This window comes from Anarrhichthys ocellatus, unplaced genomic scaffold, assembly GCF_004355925.1.
Source record: "Anarrhichthys ocellatus isolate YVR2014 unplaced genomic scaffold, GSC_Weel_1.0 scaffold49, whole genome shotgun sequence".
Taxonomy (NCBI): Eukaryota; Metazoa; Chordata; class Actinopteri; order Perciformes; family Anarhichadidae; genus Anarrhichthys; species Anarrhichthys ocellatus.
Genome location: NW_022280079.1, coordinates 3,015,669 through 3,041,645, shown reverse-complemented (window position 1 = coordinate 3,041,645; position 25,977 = coordinate 3,015,669). Strand labels below are relative to the sequence as shown.

The 25,977-nt window shown below is 47.3% G+C and overlaps 1 protein-coding gene across 1 annotated transcript in view; it reads left to right on the top strand.

Moving 5' to 3' along the window:
* LOC116395763 (tubulin--tyrosine ligase-like protein 12) overlaps window positions 1–23,491 on the top strand; it is a 31,996-nt gene extending 8,505 nt beyond the window's left edge. Inside the window, exons 4-6 of the mRNA XM_031869860.1 lie at window positions 17,276–17,427; window positions 19,420–19,501; window positions 21,165–23,491. Coding sequence (XP_031725720.1) covers window positions 17,276–17,427; window positions 19,420–19,501; window positions 21,165–21,251 — 321 coding nt within the window. The 3' untranslated portion in view covers window positions 21,252–23,491. The remainder of the gene's footprint in view (window positions 1–17,275; window positions 17,428–19,419; window positions 19,502–21,164) is intronic.
* The last annotated feature ends 2,486 nt before the right edge of the window (window positions 23,492–25,977 follow it).

The window sequence follows — 25,977 nt, the reverse complement described above, 5'->3', positions numbered from 1 at the left end:
TGCAACTAGGGTCAGCATTCTTAGTGGCTGGGATACGGACCAGTCACCCATACAGCAGTAGAAGAACCATATGAGCTCAAGGACCCAAAAGTCCAGCTCGGTTAATCTAAGCACTGATATTGGGTCTGCGACTGAGGAGTTTTGGAATGCTTCGGTCGTACCCCCTCTGATAGTGGTCAGGCCTGGGGCCGCGGTGGTGGAGATTGTACTCACTCCGAAAGTGGTCAGGCTGGTGCCCATGGTTGTGGTGGAGTCAGATGTCATGTTGGCCGTATGTGTAGATTTCTTTTTGTCAGGTCGAGGCTGTTGGTTGAGGGTCCGGGTCTGCAATGGCTGTGACACTCCAGTAGTCCACCCTTTATAGACGGGTATGGCCCTCCCTTTCTCGTAGGAGGGGCTTGTCTTTCACTTCCCTTTTCTTCCTCGACTTCCTCGTGAAGCACGAGGACACAGTAGCTGCGACCCCGCCCTTAATGGCGGCGCATGCTATTATGCCGAGAATCACAATTCCAACTATCATCAACAAATATGGCCAGAGCCAGGATACTAACGATCCCATCCAGCTCTGTACGACTGAGAGTCCTTCTCCAATCTTCCCTGCCATCTCTTCGACTGCCACCGTGGCTGTCCCGACAATGGTGGCTCCTGTTAACTCGATCCAGGTACACTCATGTTCTCGTCGGCCGCTGCCGCAGCTCAACCAGTGCTCTTCTGGTGAATAGCACGTTCCGTTCCCGTATAGGCGATTAGGCCCTATCCACTCAAATCCTTTGTCTTCCTTTCCTTCACACAGACTCTTCCTGAAGGCGTGACCTTCAGCCAGAAAAACTGTAGGGTCTGTTACTGGCGGAATGATCTGTCCGTTCACATTCTTTCTGTCTTTCATACGATGGCCCAGGATTAAGTTGGTACAGCTGCTTGTTAGTGGTCCTGATCTGCGCCATTTCTTGTCCGTTCCTTTCACCCAGGTTACTTCTTGCACATGGGTGTCATACTCATCACCATAGTGTCTTTGGCAATGGTCTTCCCACCCTGGCATGGCTTCACAATGTCTCCCGGCCAGGCTGATGTTGCAAGTAGTATTGCCTCGGTCACACTCCATCTTCCAGGGTCGAGGGCCTACATATGGTTCGGGTTTGCTCCATACACCAGGCCAGATGTCCCTGTCCTTTGAGTACACTGTGGCAATATACTGATACTTCACCCAGTAATTTGTTGTCTCACCTAGGCATGGCACAACCCATTCCATTTTTCATCCTTCTGTAGACCCCACCAGGTTGAGCTACCATCTCTGGTATGGCCCTCCTTCCAAGCCTGTAGGGTCCCCTTGATGGTTTGATTTTCCTTCAGGCCCGTACAGTCATATAGCCATGTCCCCCAAACCCGGTGCCACTCTTGCCAGAGTGTGCATCGTGGTGAGGCTCCCTCGGCTAGATACTCTGTACCATTCAGAGCCTCAAACATCTTGTTGGTCACACATGTGTCAATTCTTTGGAAATCTCCGAGTGGGACTGTCATCAAATCCTCTGGTTTAGGCAGTTTTTGTACATACATGTCTGTCCTTCTAGGTCCTACGAGGCCGTGGCTGGCCCTGGAGTATCCCTGGCGGAAGGATCCCCTGAAATGCTCCAGCGATGTTACCCATATCCAGGGCAATGTCCTGTTGAGCCATTCCTCATGCTGGGCATTAGGTTGGGGTAGATAGATGTACTTATGAGCCTGATACTGTGGTTTTGTTGCCGCGGTTATTATGAAGTAATTCTGGGTCTCACAGTGGAAGAATACGTTCCAGAAACACTTATCAAGTTTGGGGAGCTTGTGTAGTATACATTCCCTTGCCCACCTCCTGCTCATATTTCTACGATGACTGGATCCTGTGGCCTGAATCTTGGTGGTGGCTGCCATCTCTTGGGCTCTGGAGTTGTAGGACTCACCTCTTCGTCTTCTGCTTGCTGCGTTGTGTTTCCAGCGTGGCTTATGGTGTTGTTCATCCAACTGGTCGTGCAGGTACCCAGTGGCCTCACTCTAGGCCGCCTGGGCGTGCGTCGTGGTGGTGTAGCCTCGCAGGTGAGATTGTAGTGTCCCCAGAAATCCCCTTCTCCTGGCAAAATAGTTAAGCACGTATCATTGCGGTGGCTCGCTGCTTATATTACCTCGGGTTTCCAGTATCCCTCGGTCCCTCACTCTGCCCATAGGACACATGCCCATGAACAGTACCAGCCTGGGACCCCGTACTCGGGGTAAATCCAATTACACTGTGCCCTTTTCTCTACTCTTTCTTTCCGGATCAAGATAGTTATCTTCATTTCCTCTTCTTCCGTAGATATTTCATCCACCTTCCATGTTGAATTCTCTGTCAGTCGCTGAATTTCTTTAGTCCAATCTGCTTCCACGTCTGTGTCGTTGATTCCACCCGTTCGCCTCCAGGTAGCGATCCACGCGCTGATAGTAGCAGTCAGATTCGGGGCTGTCTCTCCCCCTTCTTGCAATCCCTTTAGACCTTCCAGGTCCAACCGGGTGATGTTGCTCCCCCATCCAGCGTATTTGGAGAGAACAATTGTTGCAGGTTCCACCGTCCAGCATGTCTGGTCGAACCTCTTTGTAGTAGCGTAGGACACCCTTACATGAGTTAGGTCCCATGGTTCACTACCATAGTGGTACAGTATGGCTAGGACAACTGCTAGTCTCACCAATACTGCTACCAATTTAGCCATTACGCAAAAACATATCCTTTTTCCGTTCCGTGGTCGTTTACTTGATTGTTGCAGTCGCTTGCATCTGCTTACTGATTTGTTGGGTTTTAATCTTGCGGGTCGCCTAGTTCCTTGAACTCCCCCAAGCAGACTTGGGAGATCCATGGAGTAGGTGCCGCCTGGGTGGAGATCTGCGGTTGCAGGTCCGTTGTGGGTTCGTGATGGCTGGAGCTGAAGTACGGAGGCGAGTCCGGGTCAGTCTGAACAACCCTTCCCCTCAGGAGACGATGATATAGCACTGAGGGGTGGTGTCCTATTCTTTCGTCCAGCCCTCTCCACACCCATCGATAGTAGGTGACGACCAGCGACTGTGGCTGTGGGAGTGGCCCGATGCAGTCTCCATCGTCATCCGCACGCCAGGTCAGCCGTCTGTACCCCTCCTTGTGTTCCGGTGAAATATAGTTTCTGACTTGGGCGAGTGCTGCGAATAGGGGCTCTCCTTCTTCCGTCTGGAGCTCCGTTACTTTTGCCCATAGGTCGGAGTGATTTTGCTGGAGGTGCATCCAATTCCTGACCTTGGTGTATGGCATATTCATCATCCGTAGGTCTGGGTTAGGATTTAGCGGGCCTGGACTAGGCAGGCAGTAATGGACAGTGTGTAACCTCAGGTCGTGATTCTCAATGACACAACGTTTTTTGTTTTTAACGTGCAGAGCCGTTCGGCGCCGCATAATTGGGCTATTTGTCCAAATTACCTCCTCACCCAGCCAAATCTCGACATATTCATCTTGCAAATGGTCAGCGTAGTTAGGTCCCCACCTTAATTTCAGATGTTTCCCTTTCACCGTTAAGTGAGTAGTGTTCAAGATCCAGGGAGACGAGGCAGGACAACAGGGGACCGGCTGCATCAACCATGGGCAAGTCAGCATGACTAAAACTCTATCGTACTGGAGCTCCCAGCCGTTCCATATGGTCCTTCGTAAGTCTCCCTTCCCTGGTATTCGTAGGTCTGGGGATCTTTGGTACTCGCCATTGCTGCAAAAATATGCTCCGGATCCACAGAATCCTTTTCTGTATAAAAAATCTCTCTTTGGTTTGTCGAGGTAGACTCTTTCATTAGGTAATTTAATATATGGTCTTACTGGTGTGTTGGGAACAGAGGGAAGTTTTTTCCTTTTCCGTCCTTGTTTGCCTTTTTGGTTTGGGTGCAACAATCAACTTCCTTTTTCTTCAATTATGTTTCTACTCGCTCTTGCTTCTATCTCTTCTTCCACCAGAGCTTGATTTGTGAAACGCCTTCCGGGCCCAGGCTTTAAACCCTCTAGATCTTGCGCGTTGTTCCGGTGGAGGCCACGCCTCGTCTGCTCTGGTCAAAACAACCCCAAGGGAGAATACGCCGACGAATGGGACCATCACGGTCCTCACCGTCACCATCACGCGCATTGACCATTATCCCATTTTCTTACAGTTTCTTGGATTTGTTCTGTAGTACTCTTTTTGATGTTCAGGGTCACAAAATCGATGTCATTCATGAGACCCTTTGTCAGCTTCCTAAGGGCCTGCACACTTCTTTCTGGTGGGATCGCCTGTCGCAAGGCGTACCACGCCTGGGTGAGAGTCTGCCCTTTGTCCAAGCTTTTCCTCGCTTTCTCGATCTGTGACTCTTCGTCCTCACAATCCTCCAGCACCAATCTTCGGTAATGCTGTTCCGCAGTTTCTTCGGGTCCCATGGGTTGGTCCGTCACATGGGCCAACCACAGTCTCTTCGCTTCATCATTTGTGGAGCTGGACTTCACCATGAGCCACTTCTGCGTCAAGTATTCTTGTACCGACTCCTTCGGGTCTTTGTTCGCCACCATAGCCTTGATCTTTTTGAACTCGTTAAAGCTCTGGGTGGAGGCTTGCATCTCTGTTAACCCGACGTTTCCTTCAGTTGTGGCAAGGTTGTTGCTTCGTTTTGAGCCCGGCCCCGCTCCCGGCTGCTCTTCTTCGCTGTCTGAGATGTCTTGTTGCCGCGCCTTTTCTTCTTCCTGGGCCAACTTGAAGGCTGCTTTCTTCAACCGTCGTAGCATAACATCATACACCACTGCCAGAAAGCCCGTGCGGAAATTACTTGTCAGCTTTGTGCAGGCTGCGAGGGAGCCGTAGGTTGGAGTCATCAGAAACTTTGCCCATTCTCCTTTTGTGGCGTAGACCATTACCCCCTTCAGTCCCTCGAGGTCATGTGTCCAAATTTCCGGAACATCGTAGCCTGTTTGACCAACTTCTGGAGCATAGGCCTGTCTCCCGTCCTTGGTGGTCATGGGCCCATATCGGTCATCTCTGGCCAGGCCCCGTGAAGCTGAGTACACCGACAGAAGGGGCAGTGGGTTTTTTGGGCCTCTTCTGCTCCCTTGCTTCAGATCTTTCACCCCTCCAGGTGCCTCGTATTCGATCGAGGTCAGGCTTGGCACCGTCTCTTCTTCATCTGACTCGTCTGAGTCGTTGGCTGCGGAGTCTGACTCGCTTTCTTCCTCTGGTGGTGGTGTAACCACTACTGATGCTTTCTTTTTCCGATAGCTGTTGAGCCTTTCTTCAACTTCTTTTTTGTACAGAGCTCCTCCGTGGCGCATCAGTGCTTTTCTGAACCGGCTGAGATGAGGTTTCAGATTGGAGTTAGTCAAGACTACCAATCCAATCCATGGCCCTCTATGTCCCAGGGTTCCCCGAAATGATTGTAGGCTGTTATCCCGGTCTGATTGGCATACTTCTTGGTGCCTTCGGGCATTTTCTTTGGCGGCGGGAGGAGATCGTCCTGTCGCGGAACATTAGGGTGTTTCTTTTTCCCCGTCTCTTTCTTGTGCTGCTCCGGCTCTTGGTTTTCCACTCCCTCCAGTGTCTTCCGCACTAGAGTGGGGATCGATCCCTAGAGTAAAGGCCGATGAGGGTGCGAGTTGTTTCCCGCTTCTGCTCAACAGCGAGTCTTCCTCCTCATCCGATTCATCCGCTTTTCCTTCTTTTGAATCGTCAGACTCACTTTCGGACAAGGCCTCCGCTGGGGTCTCGGTCCCCCCGTGGCTGAAGGTTTCGTCTTCTGGTTCGGCATAACAGTCCTTGCTTTGTACATAGCGAGCTATGTCGTCTCGCTCTTTTTGGTTTTCTTTGTAGCGAGGTGTAGCCTTTACTGATGGTTTTATAATGACTTCACCCGCTCCTATTTCAGCTGCCAGCATTTTGACAATGGCATCAAAATCTGGTGAGGGGCTTATCACGGTGACGATTCTACCCGTGAGGGTTTGAAGCACCATAAGCCACCAGGCCAGCCATTCTCCCACTTCTTTCTTGGTTTTCGGCCTTTTCGGCCGATCTGGACACCGTACCACCGCTACAGCCATTCCTGAGAGGAGTTGGGGAGCCATATAACCCCCTTTATCTGTGCATAGTTGGTCTACGTTTTCCCCAACTGTCGCCACGTCCTCCCCTGGATGTAGCTCGATTAGGTGTTGCTGGACGGAGGTGTCCCAGGTGGCCCATCCTCTGCCGTGCAGGATGGCCTGGTGTCGCATGCAGCTCTTGCCTTTGTCTTTGTCCGGTGTTGTTTCTCCAGATGCCGCTCCCCCAGCCTCGTCGCCCTTCTGGTCCTTGCTGCCGTCCGGTGCCGATCCCTCCGACAGGTCCCCCGGCGTCTCTGGCTCGTCCCGCTGAGTGCCGTCCAGTGCCTGGCTGGGTCCTTGGTCGTCTGGTCTTTTCTGCTGGTCTGCCATCTTGGCCTTTGTCTTTGTCTTTGTTGTCTCGAGTCGCCTTCCTCCCAAAGCCCCTCGTCGGCCGTTGAGTAGGGATGGGTTCCGGCTCTGGCCCCTCTGCAGTGTCGGATGAGTCTGGTCGATGCTCCTCCGATGTCTGCGGCTTCTCCTGTGCTGGCTTGTGAATACAACTCACAGCTTCGATGCGTCGGATGTCTCGCAGTCGAACTTCTCTTGAGGCTTGGGCAGTGTCACTTCCTACCCAAGTCTCTCCTCCTCGGGTCCTTTGTACACGAACGGCCGCCTCTCTCGGCCGCCAGGATTCTTCTTCTTGGACTCAACGTACTCCTTTTCTGTCGAGTCCCTGTTCGGGCGCCAAGTATTAGATCCGGGGGTTCTCTGGCCCGATACGGGGCTACCTACTGACTCAGCTCTCTATTAAAAGATTGTCGAGCTGGTGTTCTGTCGAGGAAACTCGCCTGGCTTCTGCTAACTACCGTTACTCCTGACGTCTACCCTGCTTCCACTGGTAATGTGCACTCGGCCGAGGGGCCACCCTGGCCGGGCGCTTCTACCTAGTCGCGTCAGTTATGGCAGCTTTCCTCTTTTGGATCTGGGCTCTTGGTAAATTGCCAGGTTTGGTTTTAACGGCTAGGATTATAGCTAAAACCGTAAGGGACTGTTAAGTGGACCGGTCACTAGGTTAACCATTAAGAACTCTTGTTGTTAACATACAATAGCTTTACTCTTTTACTGCCATGAGGAACTTCTACTACCTCAGCAAATGAATGCTCTTGAGAACTTTACTTTAAATGCAGATTAGATATTTATTGCAGGTTATATTTAGCATGGGCACAGCTACAGCTCTTCATAATGTAATACGATACTTAATTCAATCAGGTTACAATTTCTTTTCAGGTTATACTCATTAATTGTCGATGCCGAGGCGGCTCGGTGGAGCTGGATTCACGATGTAATAAAAAGTCCTTTGTGGGGTTTTCAGGAGCTGGAGGTCCGGCCGAACCCTCAGCTCCTCCTGCGAGGCCAACGAAGTCCGTTCAGCGCTCTCTCAGACTCAGTACAAAGTCTTTTAGGGCGGCGGCGTCCCTCTGTTGTCCGGTTGTTAAAGTCAAACAGGGGGGAGAGGAAAATCTCCGTCTTTCAATCTTTGTCCTGGAACGGCTGTCTTCTTTCCGTGAACAGAGACGAAGTCCTCCGATGCGGTTTGTTGAGCGAGGTCCAGTGTCTTCTCCGTGGAGCACTTGGGTGGCTCCCGCGTTGAATCCCATCTTGCTATCTGCAAGTCTTCCTTTTTATAACTTGGAGCTCTCTCCCCTCCCTCCTCCCCAACACTCCCTCCCTCGGCATGTGATTTACATGACATCATTGATTAAATGTGTGTGTGCTGCGAACAACACCCTAACTTTCTGGTGTGGATACTCTCACTTCCTTCTTTTCTGGGCATGTGATTTACATGACATCATTGATTATGTGTGTGTGTGCTGCGAACAACGCCCTAACTTTATGTGTGTGGATACTCTCACTTCCTTCTTTTCTGAGCGTGTTCGGACATCACCCCACCATCTGTTATGATCTCATCCTTTAAGGTCCCCATCCTGCTTACATCAGCTCTTTCCACACACACACAGACTTCACTTCTTAAACAGTTATACATTTGTTAAATCACTTCATTATCATTATGTTATACATACTTGCTTTAAAATGATTACTTATTATATGCTTGGTGTCCCCTTATCCTACTTTCATATTGAACTGTATTCCTTCATTTAAGGCAGCTTTCCTGGGATCTCAATCCTCTTTTTTGACAGTAGGGAAGTATAAATGATGACTCCCAACTCAAGGATTCAAGGATCATTTATTGTCACAGGGATGCAAAATGAAATTCAGTTGTGGCTCATTTGTAACGCAACAAACGCATGACAAACAAAACCAAACAGTAGTACATTCCTGTAGAGCTTTCTTTTAATTAGCATCATAAGGAATGTAAACAGCAGCAACAAAAACTATTCTCTGGGCAGATAATATGGCCGACATCTTAACATAAAAAATTCAACATGATGAAAACATTGTCCATCAACTTTGACTGTGTTTGAGCACTGTAATGACGCACCGCAATTACCTATGCTGCGGACAGTATTTGAAATGTGATGTGATGAAGTTACCAAGGAAAACACACACACACAATGTTATTGGATATTTATTGTAGGACTGTGAATTAGTGATGTGTACTTCGAAGCATGTGTCGAGTAATCCAGGAAGATTTTTGCGAAGCGCGTATCGAGGCTTGTGTTTGACGTATGTGGTGACGTTCGAAGCCTCGCGAGACGGTCGTACCATGTGACTGATTCAGGAAATGGTTCGTGGGTTTGGCGTGCGATTCGAAATATAAGGGGCAGCGAAACGCAATGGACCCCCCCCCCCCCTCACATTTTGTAGACTTGGGACTTTATTTTTCGTTTGTTTGCAATCTATTCGAGCATCACAAACATCATTCATTCATTTATTCAATTCAAAGCATCACACACCAAAGCCATGATGTCATTATAATCACTCTGCCTGTTTTACATTTATTGTCCACTTGATGGCACAGTAGAGCAAATGAAGCACCATGAAGCTTCGGCCCACGAGTGAACCAATTGGATGGAAAGCTTCAATGCTTCATGAAGCTTCATCTCGCCATCACTACTGTGAATGCTGGGATGCCATATGCACACCTGGGACAAAGAGATGTTCCTTTTAGTTCTCCCTGCAAACAAACAAATAGACAACTGCAGTGAGTGACTGATTGAACAGGCCAGATTGTAAGAATGTTTAATTAGTTATGTAGCAGAACAATATTGTATATATATGGCCAAGATAAAGCTTAATTTAAATATGGCAACAATTCACCTCTGCCTGTTTCCTCTTCCCAGGGTGTTCGGGCAAAATAGTTCCCCGGGGGCTTGATTATCCATTTATAATTCCGGGAAGTACCAACTACAGGAAGCGGGTAGGGGGGAAGTAAAGATATGTGTTGCTCTGTTTATTTAGATTAATTATTTGTTTATAATTTACTCTATTTATAGGGATGGTAAATATTTGTATAGTATTATTGATGGCTTGGGGTTGGGGAAATAATGTAAATATTTATTATACCTATATTATCGATCTACTTACCTGTAGATGGTATGTCTGGGCTAATTAGAGGGACCAGGTGTATAAAAGGAGCTCAATCAAATTTGTGTTGGACAAACTGAAGGAGACTAGTAGACACTGGTGTGATGTTAGAATATCAAAATAATATTTTTCATAGACTGCAAACCCTTTTATTCACCGCGGGAGTTTTCCTCGTTCATTCTGGTCGGTGTCTACATCCCACCACAGGCCTGTGTGAGTGAGGTGCTCCAACACCTGGCTGAGCAGATCAACAACATGGAGCACAAACACCCAGACTCCCTGCTCATTGTTCTTGGGTACTTCAACAGAGCAAACCTCAGCAAAGAACTGCCAAAATACAGACAGCATATTCAGTGTAGCACCAGGGACAAAAACACACTGGACCACTGCTACACTGTAATAAAGGATGCATATCGCTCAGTACCCCGTGCAACTTTGGGACTCTCTGATCATTGTCTGGTCCATCTTCTTCCGACCTACAGGCAGAAATTAAAATCTGCAACGCCTGTGGTAAAGACTGTGAAGAGATGGACCAACGAGGCAAAGCTGGAGCTACAGTCCTGCTTTGCCTGCACTGATTGGAGTGTTTTTGAGGCTGCTGCTACAGACCTGGATGGGCTCACTGACACTGTGACATCATACATCAGTTTTTGTGAGGACATGTGTGTGCCGAAAAAAACCTTCTGCACATTCAACAACAATAAACCCTGCTTTACTGAAAAACTCAGGCAGCTTCGTCGGGGCAAGGAGGAGGCCTACGGAAGTGGGGACAGGATCCTGTACAACCAGTCCAGAAACACATTGACGAGGGAGATCAAGGTAGCAAAGAGGAGCTACACTGAAAAGCTGCAGAAAAAGTTTTCAGCCAACGACCCCTCGTCAGTTTGGAGAGGCCTGGAAGTACTCACCAACTACAGGAGACCACCCCTGAAGTGGGCTCCCAACATCAACACCATCAGGAAAAAGGCCCAGCAGAGGTTGTACTTCCTGCGACAGCTCAATCTGCCTCAGGAGCTGCTGATCCTGTTTTACTCAAACATCATCCAGTCTGTTCTCTGTTCCTCTATTACTGTGTGGTTTGGATCGGCCACCAAACAGGACAGAAACAGACTACAGCGGATTGGTCTCATTTGCTCTGACATGCACTGTGAGTTGTAAGGTCTTATATAGACAGGTGTGTGCCTTTCCTATTCAAGTCCAATCAGTTTAATTAAACACAGCTGGACTCCAATGAAGGAGTAGAACCATCTCAAGGAGGATCAGAAGAAATGGACAGCATGTGAGTTAAATATGAGTGTCACAGCAAAGGGTCTGAATACTTATGACCATGTGATATTTCAGTTTTTCTTTTTTAATAAATTTGCAAAAATTTCTACATTTCTGTTTTTTTCTGTCAAGATTGGGTGCTGAGTGTACATTAATGAGAAATGAAATTAACTTTTTTGATTTTAGCAAATGGCTGCAATGAAACAAAGTGAAAAATTTAAAGGGGTCTAAATACTTTCTGTACACACTGTATATATGTATGTGTATATACAGGTGCTGGTCATATAATTAGAATATCAAAAAGTTGATTTATTTCCCTAATTCCATTCAAAAAGTGAAACTTGTCTATTATATTCATTCATTACACACAGACTGATATATTTCAAATGTTTATTTCTTTTAATTTTGATGATTATAACTGACAACTAAGGAAAATCCCAAATTCAGTATCTCAGAAAATTAGAATATTACTTAAGACCAATACAAAGAAAGGATTTTTAGAAATCTTGGCCAACTGAAACGTATGAACATGAAAAGTATGAGCATGTACAGCACTCAATACTTAGTTGGGGCTCCTTTTGCCTGAATTACTGCAGCAATGCGGCGTGGCATGGAATCGATCAGTCTGTGGCACTGCTCAGGTGTTATGAGAGCCCAGGTTGCTCTGATAGTGGCCTTCAGCTCTTCTGCATTGTTGGGTCTGGCATTTCGCATCATCCTCTTCACAATACCCCATAGATTTTCTATGGGGTTAAGGTCAGGCGAGTTTGCTGGCCAATTAAGAACAGGGATACCATGGTCCTTAAACCAGGTACTGGTTGCTTTGGCACTGTGTGCAGGTGCCAAGTCCTGTTGGAAAATGAAATCTGCATCTCCATAAAGTTGGTCAGCAGCAGGAAGCATGAAGTGCTCTAAAACTTCCTGGTATACGGCTGCATTGACCTTGGACCTCAGAAAACACAGTGGACCAACACCAGCAACTGACATGGCACCCCAAACCATCACTGACTGTGGAAACTTTACACTGGACCTCAAGCAACGTGGATTGTGTGTCTCTCCTCTCTTCCTCCAGACTCTGGGACCCTGATTTCCAAAGGAAATGCAAAATTTACTTTCATCAGAGAACATAACTTTGGACCACTCAGCAGCAGTCCAGTCCTTTTTGTCTTTAGCCCAGGCGAGACGCTTCTGACGCTGTCTGTTGTTCAAGAGTGGCTTGACACAAGGAATGCGACAGCTGAAACCCATGTCTTGCATACGTCTGTGCGTAGTGGTTCTTGAAGCACTGACTCCAGCTGCAGTCCACTCTTTCTGAATCTCCCCCACATTTTTGAATCGGTTTTGTTTCACAATCCTCTCCAGGGTGCGGTTATCCCTATTGCTTGTACACTTTTTTCTACCACATCTTTTCCTTCCCTTCGCCTCTCTATTAATGTGCTTGGACACAGAGCTCTGTGAACAGCCAGCCTCTTTTGCAATGACCTTTTGTGTCTTGCCCTCCTTGTGCAAGGTGTCAAGGGTCGTCTTTTGGACAACTGTCAAGTCAGCAGTCTTCCCCATGATTGTGTAGCCTACAGAACTAGACTGAGAGACCATTTAAAGGCCTTTGCAGGTGTTTTGAGTTAATTAGCTGATTAGAGTGTGGCACCGGGTGTCTTCAATATTGAACCTTTTCACAATATTCTAATTTTCTGAGATACTGAATTTGGGATTTTCCTTAGTTGTCAGTTAAAATCATCAAAATTAAAAGAAATAAACATTTGAAATATATCAGTCTGTGTGTAATGAATGAATATAATAGACAAGTTTCACTTTTTGAATGGAATTAGTGAAATAAATCAACTTTTTGATGATATTCTAATTATATGACCAGCACCTGTATGTATGTGTGTGTGTATGTCCATCCATCCATCCATTTTCCTCCGCTTATCCGGGGTCGCGGTGGCAACAGGCCAAGCAGGCTGACCCAGACTTCCCTCTCACCGGCAACATGTTCCAGCTCATTCTGGGGGATCCCAAGGCGTTCCCAGGCCAGCTGGGAGATGTAATCCCTCCAGCGTGTTCTGGGTCTTCCCCGGGGTCTCTTCCCAGCTGGACGTGCCTGCAAAATCTCCAGTGGGAGGCATCCAGGAGGCATCCTAATTAGATGCCCGAACCACCTCAGCTGACTCCTTTCGACACGAAGAAGTAGCGGCTCGACTCCAAGCTCCCTCCTGATGACCGAGCTCCTTATCCTATCTCTAAGGCTGAGCCCGGCCACCCTACGGAGGAAGCTCATTTCGGCCACTTGTAGCCGCGACCTTGTCCTTTTGGTCACGACCCAGAGTTCGTGACCATAGGTGAGGGTAGGAACGTAGACCGAGTGGTAAATTAAGAGCTTTGCCTTCCGGCTCAGCTCCCTCTTCACCAAGACGGTCCGGTGCAGCGCCTGCTTTACTGCTGCAGCTGCACCGATCCGTCTGACGATCTCCCGAGATACTTGAACTCCTTCGCTTGAGGTAGGCACTCCGTCCCCACCTGGAGGGAGCAATCCACCGGTTTCCGGCAGAGCACCATGGCCTCAGATTTGGAGGTGCTAACTCTCATCCCCGCCGCTTCACACTCGGCTGCAAACCGCCCCAGTGAATGCTGGAGGTCACGATCCGAGGAGGCTAACAGGACCACATCATCTGCAAACAGCAGAGAGGCGATCCCGAGACCCCCGAACCTGACGTTCTCCACCCCCCGGCTGCGCCTAGATATCCTGTCCGTGAAAGTCACGAACAGGACCGGAGACAAAGGGCAGTCCTGGCGGAGGCCAACACCCACCGGGAACGTGTCTGACTTATTGCCGAGAATGCGGACACAGCTCCTACTGCATTCATACAGAGACCGGATCGCCCGTTGTAATGGGTCCGGCACCCCATACTCCCGCAGCATCCCCATAAGAACCCCGAGGGACCCGGCCGAAAGCCTTCTCCAAGTCCACAAAGCACATGTAGACTGGTTGGGCAAACTCCCAGAACCCCTCCAGTAGTCTTGCGAGGGTAAAGAGCTGGTCAACTGTTCCACGGCTGGGACAGAATCCGCACTGCTCCTCTTGAATCCGAGGTTCGACAAGCGGTCGGAGCCTCCTTTCCAGCACCCTGGCATAAGCCTTCCCCGGGAGGCTGAGTAGTGTGATACCCCGGTAATTCGAGCACACTCTCCGGTCCCCCTTTTTGAAAATGGGAACCACCACCCCGGTCTGCCAGTCCATGGGCACTGATCCCGACCCCCATGCGACATTGAAGAGGCGTGTCAGCCAGGACAGCCCAACTATGTCCAGCGCTTTCAGCATCTCAGGGCGGATCTCATCCACCCCCGGCGCCTTGCCACCGAGGAGCTTTTTGAGCCTCCCCGTAGATCTTCAGGCGCTGCCTCCTCTGCAGAGGACATGTTGGTCGGGTTTAGGAGTTCCTCAAAGTGCTCTTTCCACCGCCCGACGATGTCCCCTGTCCGGGGGAGCAGTTCCCCCCCCCTGCTGAGAACAGCCTGGGGTAAGCCCTGCTTTCCCTCTTCCTGAGTCGTCGGATGGTTTGCCAGAACCTCCTTGAGGCCAACCGAAAGTCCTTCTCCATGGCCTCCCCAAGCTCCTCCCATGCCCGAGTTTTAGCATTCGCGACCACCGCAGCTGCAGCCCTTCTGGCCTGCCGGTACCTGTTAGCTGCTTCGGGAGACCCCTGGGCCAACCAGGCCTTGAAGGTCTCCTTCAGCTTGACGGCTTCCCTCACCTCCGGTGTCCACCACCGGGTTCTCGGGTTGCTGCCACGACAGGCACCGATGACCTTCCGGCCACAGCTCCTAGCGGCCGCATCCACAATTGAGGCTTTCAACATGGTCCATTCGGATTCCATGTCCCCAACCTCCCTCGGGATGTGTGAGAAGTTCTTCCGGAGGTGGGAGTTAAAGACCTCCCGGACAGGGTCCTCCGCCAGACGTTCCCAGTTCACCCTCACTACACGTTTGGGCTTGCCGGGTCTTTCCAACCGGTTCCCCTGCCATCTGATCCAACTCACCACCAGGTGGTGATCAGTTGACAGCTCTGCTCCTCTCTTCACCCGAGTGTCCAAGACATACGGCCGCAAATCAAATGATACGATTACAAAGTCGATCATTGATCTCCGGCCTAAGGTGTTCTGGTACCATGTACACTTATGAGCCACCTTATGTTCGAACATGGTGTTCATTATGGCCAAACCATGGCACGCACAGAAGTCCAATAACAAAACACCATTCGGGTTCAGATCGGGCAAGCCGTTCCTCCCAATCACCCCCTGCCAGGTTTCTCCGTCATTGCCCACGTAAGCGTTGAAGTCCCCCAGGAGAACTATGGAGTCGGTAGGCGGCGCCCTTTCCAGGACCCCTCCCACTGACTCCAAGAAGGCCGGATACTCCGAACTGCTGTTTGGTGCATAAGCACAAACCACAGTCAGAGCCTTGCTCCCCGCAACCCGTAGGTGCATGGAGGCGACCCTCTCGTTCTCCGGGGAGAACTCCAACACAATGGCGCTCAGCCGGGGGCTCATGAGTATCCCCACTCCCGCCCGGCGCCTCTCACCCTGGGCAACTCCGGAAAAGGACAAAGTCCAACCCCTCTCCAGGAGCTTGGTTCCAGAGCCAGCGCTGTGTGTGGAGGTGAGTCCAACTATATCTAGCTGGTACCGCTCCACCTCCTGCACCAGCTCCGGCTCTTTCCCCGCTAGCGAGGTGACGTTCCACGTCCCTAGAGCTAGTCCATGCTGCCGGCGATCGGCTCGCCCAGGCCTCCCGCCTGACCCGCCGCCCGGTCTGCATTGCACCCGACCCCGATGCTTATCCCTGCAGGTGGTGGGTCCACAGGGTGGCTGCTCCATGCTGTTTATTCGGGCTGAGCCCGACCAGGCCCCATGGGCGAAGGGCCCGGCCACCAGACGCTCGCCGACGAACTCCCCTCCTGGGTCTGGCTCCGGGAGGGTGCCCCGGTTTCCCTGGTCCGGGCGAGGTGACTGAAGTCCGTGGGCTGCTTTTCATTGGGGTCGTTTTGAATCGCTCTTAGTCTGGGCTCTCCCCTGAGACCTGTTTGCCTTGGGAGACCCTACCAGGGGCTAATGCCCCGGAAAACATACCTCCCAGGATCACTGAGCCACTCAAACTCCTCCACCACGTTAAGGTGGCGATTCGCGGAGTGTGTATGTATGTATGTATGTATGTATATTACACATATGTATGTGTGTATATATATTACACATATGTATGTGTGTGTGTATATATATTACACATATGTATGTGTGTGTGTATATATATTACACATATGTATGTGTATGTATATATACTTTACACATATGTATGTGTATGTATATATATATTACACATATGTATGTGTATGTATATATATATTACACATATGTATGTATATATATTACACTTTCCTTTGGGATATATTTATACTTGTATTGTATGTAGCTGTTAAATGTCCTTGTTTTTCTTATATTTCTCTTGTTTATTGTATATATTTCATGTGTGTATGTACGATGAGAGTAATGTGTAACCGGAGTCAAATTCCATGTATGCGCACGCATACATGGCCAATAAAGCTGATTCCGATTCTGATAAACGAAGCTTCATCTGAAACCTCTTCTGGACTCCGGATCTGCTCATTTTCCTCCATGGCTGCTCGGGCATCCTAACAAGCACCAAGCTTGATGTAAACACCGCTGCTTTCATCCATGTTATTGTTCTGGGAACGGACATCAGACCGTCAGCGGTAGGCTGTGTAGTGGAGTAGCCTCGGGTCCTAGCTGAGTTAGCTTAGCTTCCGTCTGGGCTCTCTCCTGTTTTCCATAGTAGTGTTTTCAATATGCGCTCATATAAAAGTGTGTAATTTAATCATAGCTTTTTATAACTGAGCAGATTAACAGGACATCAAGATAGACTTGTTGCCAGGGCTGTGGTCAGCTTGACCTGATGTTTGTCCAAGAGCCTTCTGGTATGAACACAGTTTGTCAAAACATGATAATGGATTAAATACACCCTTGAGATAATAGAGCTGGATAGTTACAGTAGGGGCCAAAAACAACCTCAAGGAGAATATTGAGGTCAGAATGGGACATAACAACCTACTCTTTATCTCTGGTCCCTGCCACCTTTTAAAAGTTTTCTGATGACTCCTCCATTGTTGGATGTATCAACATAAACAATGAGGATGAGTATGGAGGACTGATGAAGAGCTTCATCACATGGTGCAACAACAATCACCTGACGTTGAATATCAGAAAGACCAAAGGGCTGGTGGTGGACTTTCAGAGATACAGGAGGCCCTCTGTCCGTTAAATGAATTATTCCTCTTTAGTTTTAGTGCTGACAGATGTTTTATTATGTTGTTACTTGTAACTCTGTGCGTGTGTCTTTGTTCTCAAGGTGGTGTGTAAGTACCTTGAAGATCCAGTGCTGTTCAACAGAGAGGAGGTGGGAATGGTGAAGTTTGACATTCGTTACATGCTGATGGTGCGCTCTGTGCAGCCTCTGCGTCTCTATGCCTACGACATCTTCTGGTTGCGCTTTACTAATAGGTACGACATACATATGCATACACATACATACATGAATGAATAGGGATGGGTTGTGATGGCCGATTACAGGTTGTTAAAATACCTTGTCTTGTTAAATGCAAAGAAATCCTTTTTCAATCTTTCTTGACAATATCTCTTAGGTCATCTCTCTTTGACTCTTTCTGACTGATTGTCTAGTTGGGGCTAGATTTTACAGAAATACAGAAATCTTTTTTAATATAATATTTTCTGTAGGGCATCATACAAACGCTCTGTATACCCAGATTCATTTAGATGAATACATTATTTGTTGGTTTTGGAATGGGAATGGAACGGTGTGAACTCACAGTTATGGTCAAAGTCCTGCATCTGTGGTTTCAGATGGCCAACAAAAATTAAGTCTACAGCCACAATATTGGCACTCTTAGGCTGTGATGCTCAGTGTAAAGAAAACCAAACCATTAAGATAGATATAACAAAGTATTGTATGATCTGAAATCTTGACTTGATGGCTGTGGTAGAAGAAAAGTCAGGGGATCGCCCAAGTCATAAGGATAGATCCTCTGGGAGCCATGGACATCTGTACCAAATTTCATGGCAATTTATCCAAGAGGTATCCAAGAGGCACGAGAGACCAACCAAAATGTTGTCTGTAGACCCATGTCGTTAGACCCATGTCTATGAACAATACAAAGTCTGTAAAACTCTGAAAAGAGTTTAAACATGACTTGGAATGGAGTGATGATAACGTATTTGTTTTTATATAGAGCAGGGATTCCCAAAGTGGAAAGGAAAAATGTAATGGTAGTCTAATGGTGCAGTCCTGTCTCCTAAAAATTACGTTCCCCCAAAACTAAAATGCATTCTCAATTACGTTTGACCATAAATGTATTTTCTCCCTGATTAAGTTTGTGTTTGACGTATTACAAATACGTTTCTCATCAACATATCTTTGCCATACTCTAGTCTTTATTATTTTTCTGTGATCTGCCTCGCCTCTACCCGCAAGTTGTTGCCCCGCGGCCTGTTCCGAGGGCTGACAGACCTCGCGTCTGGCGCCAACTGGTGAGCGCCCGCCACTCGGAACCATAAAACCAAGTCCCGGATTTCACCCGGGGGACATTCTGGAGGTATTGTGGCCGGGTGATGTGCCTCGTTGCTGGGGAGGTATGAGCCGAGAGTTGCGGGGTGTTATGGAGGTACATTTTATTTATTTGTATCCATCTAACCCTAACCATAACTTCCACTAGGAAGCCACGTCCCCACCCAAACCTAACCCTTAAGAGAGTCACGGTTACTCCCGGATTTTACACGCGGGCCTTTGTGGAGGTATTGTAACCGCGTAATGTTCCTCATTGCTCGGCCTGGATGAGCGCGTTTCTGCTGGAGACAGCCCAAAAGAACTGCAGTCTCATTCATGTGATATGAAGCAATACGGGCTTCATATCTGGTCACAGAATAGCAAGAAAGGGGCTACCTCACACAATCGCCGAAGACGTGTGCTTGCCAGCTGCCAAAGAGATGGTGGAATGTATGATTGGAGAGAGAGAAGCAAGCAAGTTGGACATGATCCCGGTGTCCAACAACACTGTGTCGCGCCGCATCGATGCTTTGTCCGAAGACATCCCGGCTACACAAGTCGGTCGCATGAAGAAGAGTGAGTTTTACTCTCTGCAAGTAGACGAGCCTACAGATGTGGCCAATCTGGCCAATCTTCTGGTGTACGTCCGTTACCTTTTTGAAGGCACAGTGCAGGAAGTTTTTGTCTTTTTGTGTTTTTTATCTTGTAAACAAACGCCACGCGCGAGCAAACTGTTCTCTCATTGGTCCGATTTTTATGTGGCTATAAATAGGCTCTGTTGCTTTTCTTTTTTTAAGGTGTGGGGGATTGCGGGTGCGTGAACCCGGTCGGGATGTAGAAGGGGGTGCGTGGCCTAAAAAGTTTGGGAACCGCTGATATAGAGAGTGAACTCTTTCGCCTGCCTGGACCTGATGTTTGTTTCTTCTATCTAGACCTTTCTCCTTGGACCATTTCGATGATTACCAAAAGCACTTCACCGTCATGAACTATACAGATGGTGTGGAGCTAAAGCAGGTACAGTACCTTTTTGCTGTTGTTCTTCATGTTGGCACATCCTAGCACTATCTATTTTGTGAAATCAGTCCGTGGTCACAAGAACATGGTCTGGTCCCTGTGGTTCTCATTTATTGGTAGATCAAACTGATCATGAAATTGAATGTCTCAGAAAGAATGAGATATCGTAAACATCTTTGTATCTTTACTGCAGCTTTTCTAATCGGAACTGTCAGTTGTGTCTGCTTTTGCTTTATAAATTAAAATAATACAGCGTCCTGGTGGCATAGTGGTCAAAGATGCGTACTGCGCAACCGCAGCTTGCCTGGTTCAACTCTGGTTGGGTATCCTTGTTGTAGTGTTGTCAAAAATATAAATGTTTTCAGTACATATTGATTCTTAAATTTAATTTAATACTCATTTTCCACACTGTTGATACATTGGTACCGGCTGCTCTTTCTCGCTCTCTCTTCTCTCCGACAGCCAGTTGACACACTCACCGCTGCAGTGCCCACATAGCCCCGCCTCCTCTCACTCACTCACAGTGCTGTCTTCTCGTCACTCGTCTCATTAGCTCCAGATGATAATACTAATCTGTAGGTCCTCATTGTCATGTTATAGCCCTCAGGGTTTCCTCTTAGTTACCTAGACTGTGGTGCCAGTCCACGCAGTTTGCCCTGGGGGGATTCAACTCAGTGTCTCAGTAATGGCCGCTCAGTGTGGGAGGATCCCTCTCCTTTTTTACAAGAGCACAACGTTTTTCATAGATCTAGCCTCCTAAATTTGCTCTCAAAGTGCACCAGATGAATGCAGTTAACTTTAAAATGGACTTGGACTAGCTTTACGATCACTTAAAGCACTGTAGACTACATGTCATCGTTCTCCCATTAACACACATTCATACACTGATAGCAGAGGATTTCACATTCATTTACATTCCTCATAAATACTTCGGGATCAATTTGAGGGATTCAGTGTTTTGCCCAAGGACACTTTAACATGCGGACTGGATGAGCCCGGGACAGAACCGCTGGTCTTCTGATTGGAAGACAACCCGCTCTTTCTCTGAGCCCCCTGTGAACAACATTGTCTATCAGGGGAGCATCTCCCGCAACCCCCTAGAGCAGGGGTGTCAAAGTCAAGGCCCGAATCCGGCCCGTATTTTATCCGCCAGCAAAAAAAAAAAAGTTAAAGGTTAGACTTGATAATAAAAATATCCCCATAGTCGAAATTGTGAGATAGAAAGTCGAAGTTATGAGATAGAAAGTCGAAGTTATGAGATATTTAAACACAGCAGTCATAGAATCAGCTCTTCATAGGTTACCCTACATTTGACGTGGAAATGGATTGTGAGTACATTGAAGACTACTTTAAACGTGGCTTTACAACAGATGAAATACTTCACGTGGGATTGTGCAAACGCACCCTTGAAAGGATTTTAAGCATTGAACAAAGTTATTGGAATAACTTTTGTTTGATATTTGTCTTTGCTATTTTCTTTAAAGGTTTGATAGAGTAATGTGGGTTTCTTAACCCTAAATTAACAGAATTGTGCTTAAATATATTTTTACATTTATATAACTGCATGTAGGTGTAGTGAATGTGAACTGCATGTGAAGGTGTAGTTGTTAACTGTTATAAGCCTCTGTGATAAGAAGTTGAATCCCTGTCTCTCTGTCTCTAGGTGCACTACGATGAGTTCATCCCCATGTTTGAGAAGCAGTACCCACTGCATCCATGGAAGGAGGTGGAAGTAAGTTTAAACTTTTAGAACAGGACCCCATCTGTGGGAAGAATCGGACCATATCTGGGTAGAACTGGAACACATCTGGGTAGAACCCAGTCAAACCTGACGCCACAGAGCTGGAGGTGAAGCTGAATTTTATAGTCTCGGGGACAGCAGGGCTGCACCACAGGAAGCCCCCTCGTCCAATGAGACCCCAGAGTTGAGTTTGGATCAAAAGTCACACGTAGGTGAGATTTAACTCATATCAGGCAGTTGACTAGCCTGTAGGCCCAACTCTTTGTTCCAACCACATGGTGAACGACATACTTATTCTCTAGAGTGCGCCACTATCGCCATCACCCAGGCCTCTGGGCCTCTGTGTTTCCAAGCCTAATCCCTATGAACAGTGAAACGACTGGGACAGCGCCCGATTGGCAAGAAAAACACTTTGTTGACATTTTTAGTTAACCTTCAACTAGAAATGTAAATGTAAGACATTTTTAGTTAACCTTTAACTAAAAGGATAACTAACCTTTTAGTTAAAGGTTTAACCTTTAGTTGTGCATGAGAACGGGCTGGGAAACATCGGGTTCCTGTCCCCTAACGGATCCGATGGTAGCCATCTAGCACAACCCTACTTAATTTCCTCTAAAACCTTCACCAGTGGAAGCTCCACTGATTGTTCTCCGACAGCTACCTTTCCCTTCCCACCTGGCTCGGCATCCTGTTTCTCATGCACTCTGATGCCACTCGTTCTAAAAATAAAATAAAACGAGGCTGGTCTGTTTGAACCGGAAACAGATCTGTACGAGGATCCCTCAGAAGTGTGTGCGCAAACTGATGGACCTCGGCGGCGACGGGCAGACTCGGTCTGCCGCCGGGGTGATCACGGATCAAAGGGACGCGTATCCCGAAGTCCGGTCACCCCCTTGTGAGTGCCCCTAGTGCTGGGAAGAAACTGCGAGAAGGGGGAGAGAGGCAGAGGAACAGCTTTATCTCTATATGACTAACTCACCTGGCCTGATAGTGAGGTCAGGTAAAGACCTGGTGGACCTCTCCCCAACTACTGCTCGATTGTCTAAAACCGAGAATATTTATACTCTAGAAACACCAGAGGAAAGGTTCAACCCCCCTCCATGCCTTCCTCGTGAGACAGGATTTGGGAAAGGTAACCCTTGCCCAAGGTAAGGCCTCAGGGTGTTGATGGTTCGAACCTTCACTGGTTTGAGACAAGTGTCCCTATTGGTTGCACTTCCATTTGTAGCCAGGCTGCACCACAGAGGAATTGGGTGTCTGCTTTAAGAGTTGTTAGTGATGCAGTCTTCTGTAGACAACTGGTGTACCTTTTTACAGTGTGTGAGATGGATCCAAGATGATCTCTCTGCTATGCAGACAGCGGTTGGTGTGCTCAGGAGAATTTGAAAAAGCCCCTCACTTTGGTGCATCCTTTTCTACCAAATATAGTCCGTCAATTCTGTCTGGTGCGGTAACCTTGTCTCCTGTTCCTGTATGTATGAATAATGATCCTGTCAGTGGGTGTCCAAACCATACCCTATCGTCCAATGAAGCAACCGTCACAGTTCCATCGGCATATGTCTGAATTATCATTACTTCTTGTTTCCTTTTGTCAGAGTAGCGACTCCATTCTACCTCACTAGGTAATGTGTTATTGGTTCCTGTGTTAATTACTACGTCTGGAAAGTTAGATGTGGTATAACTTTCGCCTGCTGGTACCGTCACATGTGCTTCGCCCGGGGAGGCGAATATCACCTGGTCTGGGGTGGTTTTCCCTGTTAATTTGTGAACAAAATGGGGACACTCAATTCCTATCATAAACCCGACACAAATAAGTCCTCGGAGGACTCCTATAATCACTTTGGGCATAGTAAACCTTGGTTCATTAAACACAGTACGTGTAACCATTTGTTTTAGTACAGGGCGATCAGGTACAGCTAACAATGTCTCTTGATTGGCCCCTTTCTTGGAGGGTGGTTTTATGATGCATATCTTTGCTGGTGTTGTCATTTTGGCATTGTCGGTTGTCCCACGATGCTGTAGTTTAGGGCGGCGTTCACCCCAGTAGTCTTCCTCAATCGTCTAGTTGAGGTCTGTTGATGAGCTTTATCATGGCTCAGGTGCTGGTCCTGCCGTTCTTTTGCAATGAGAGGTGTGAATCCACGTAGGCCGCCCTTCTACCTTCACTGCAGTGTGAGTGGTCAGCAAAACCTGGTACGGGCCTACCCAGCGAGGAGCCAGCGCGTTTTTTCTTTTGAACACCTTCACCCAGGGGTCGGCAACCTTTTTTATCCAAAGAGCCATTTTGCCCCATTTTCCACCAAATAAAATTTGTCTGGAGCCGCAAAAGCTATTTGATATCACAGCTTATAAAGTTGTATATACTGTATAGTTATATTATATATACAAAAACTATAGTTTGTTCATATTTATGAAAATATAGAACAAGAATAAAGACATTTCTTGAGGTTTTTTTGCAATTTTACCTGTTATAACAATATCAAACTCTTATGAAGAGGAGAGTTTCTGCAGCAGCTGAGAAATCGCTCTTTCGCTCATCTCCAGCATATGCTGTGTTTGTTCTGGAAGCATACAGGTAAGCCAGCATCGTTGGCAGTGAAATCAAATGAAGACGTCCACGCAGAGTCAAGCTCTTTATTTTCCTCCGTGACTTTTCTTTTTTTGGATTTATCCATTGATAGTTTACAGAGGGCAGGGGTCTGAAAATCATGATTAGTGACCTGCAGGGAAAAGCACTTGACAGGGGTAGAGGATTTAACTGCCTGTGGGAATAATTAACATATAATATTCTGTTCATTCTTGCTTATAAATTATATTCTCTCTGAACACGTTTCTCTTCTTGGAGAGTCATGTGAGATAACTTCTTCTATCAGCGCAATTTCCCTGCTCTTCTTTCTATTTCCTCGTCTCAGCCCCGTGTGTCACATGTGTGTAAACCTCGCTCAAGTCAGGAAACTTGTCAGAATACTCATGTTTGATTGGCTGAGCTGCATCACGTGATGTGATTTGCAATGCATTGGTCGGTGTGTTTCCTGCACCGCCGAACAAGTGCCGTAACGGCTGAATAAGAGGCGCCGGTTAAAGTTTAAACTCGGTGCCCAATATGTATAATTCCGAATTATCTATCGGTTTTTAGTTCCTGGGTCCGGATCCGGTGCGCCAGTTGGGGACCTCGGGGAGCCGCAACAGAGAGGCTAAAGAGCCGCATGCGGCTCGCCGACCCCTGACCTAGGGAAAAACCAGGGGCAGGCGATTGATCGCAGGTGAAGTGAATGAGAAATCAGGAGCTACACACGAGACTACCGGGATGTTGCATTGTAAACAACCAATCTGTGTTTAAATTGACAGGAGGAGAGCTAGTAACGAGGCTGTTCAGTTACATTATGATGCGTTCAGGCTCTGTGCAGTGAAAATGAGTATTGGTTAACGTTATCATGATGTGTTCACATGTGATCTCGTAAAATTTAGTGTTGGTGAGAAACTTTAATATATCCAGTTGTTTAAAGGAGAACTTTTTATAGCAACATAAATAGATATTAGAGATGAATTATGACCTGTTTACACTAGCTCTAAGCAGCTTATTGTACATCATTAAAACTACTAATGACAAGATTTGTTTTAATCAATGAAAATATTTTATTTCCTAATTATTTTAATTGTATGCCTTTATGAAAAACCACTATAAATGACTATAACAAAGTAAAAGGATAATATTTAGAATTTTTTTTATGGTTTACACTGACTTCAGAGTCGTTGAAATGATGTTTGGGATGGCGGCAAAAAAGCCTGGATCCTTGTAGACCAGCTGCTATAATCAAACAACAAAGGGATCTGTATCTGCCAATATGGATCATCAATGATGTGCAATTAGTTACAGCGGCAAAAAACATGATCAGGGATCTCTAAAAGTTATATAATGGATGACGTGCTTGTGCTATGGATTATTATTATTACGGTCCCACTAGCTTGAGATAAATCTGTTTTGAAATGTCTTGCCTTTACCCGTTAGCTGTGTTGTAGTCATACAGCCCCGGATCCTCACCTCTTCCCTCACATGCCGTCTGGATTCCACGATTACGTAATCGGACACACAAATCTGTGTGATGGGAGAGCTTGTGTTACCACATCCCTAAAGGGAGGAATTGCTTCTCTGTACCACGCCACTTGGAAAAACAAGTCTACACACAGATGCTTGAGGCAGTAACTCTGTGTCTCTGCACACACACACACACACACACACACACACACACACTTGGCGGGCGGTGTATCGATGTGCAAAAGAAAACAGATTGTCAAAGAGAACAGAGAGTGACTGTGGCTCAGTGGTAGAGCAGGGTCGTCCTTCAATCAGCACAACGGCGGTTTGATCCCCGGCTCCGCTAGTCCATGTCGATGTGTTCTTGGGCAAGACACTTAACCCCAAATTGCTGCCGTAGCTGTGCCTATGTATGAATGTTAGTTAGCCCTAATGAGCAGGTGACACCTTGCATGGTAGCTCCTGTCATCAGTGTGTGAATGATGACATGTAGTGTTAAAGCGCTTTCAGTGGTCGAAGACCATGAAAAGTGCCAAACAAGTACAGTCCATTTAGCATTTTATCATTTAACTCTGGTCCTATCAATCCAGCCAGTGGATTGGCTGTGAGCAGCTCTGCTGATGCCAGAGCTCTCTTTCGTTGAAGATGCCAGAGTAGTTTTTTTTTTTTTTTTTTTTTTTTTTTTTTTTTTTTTTTTTT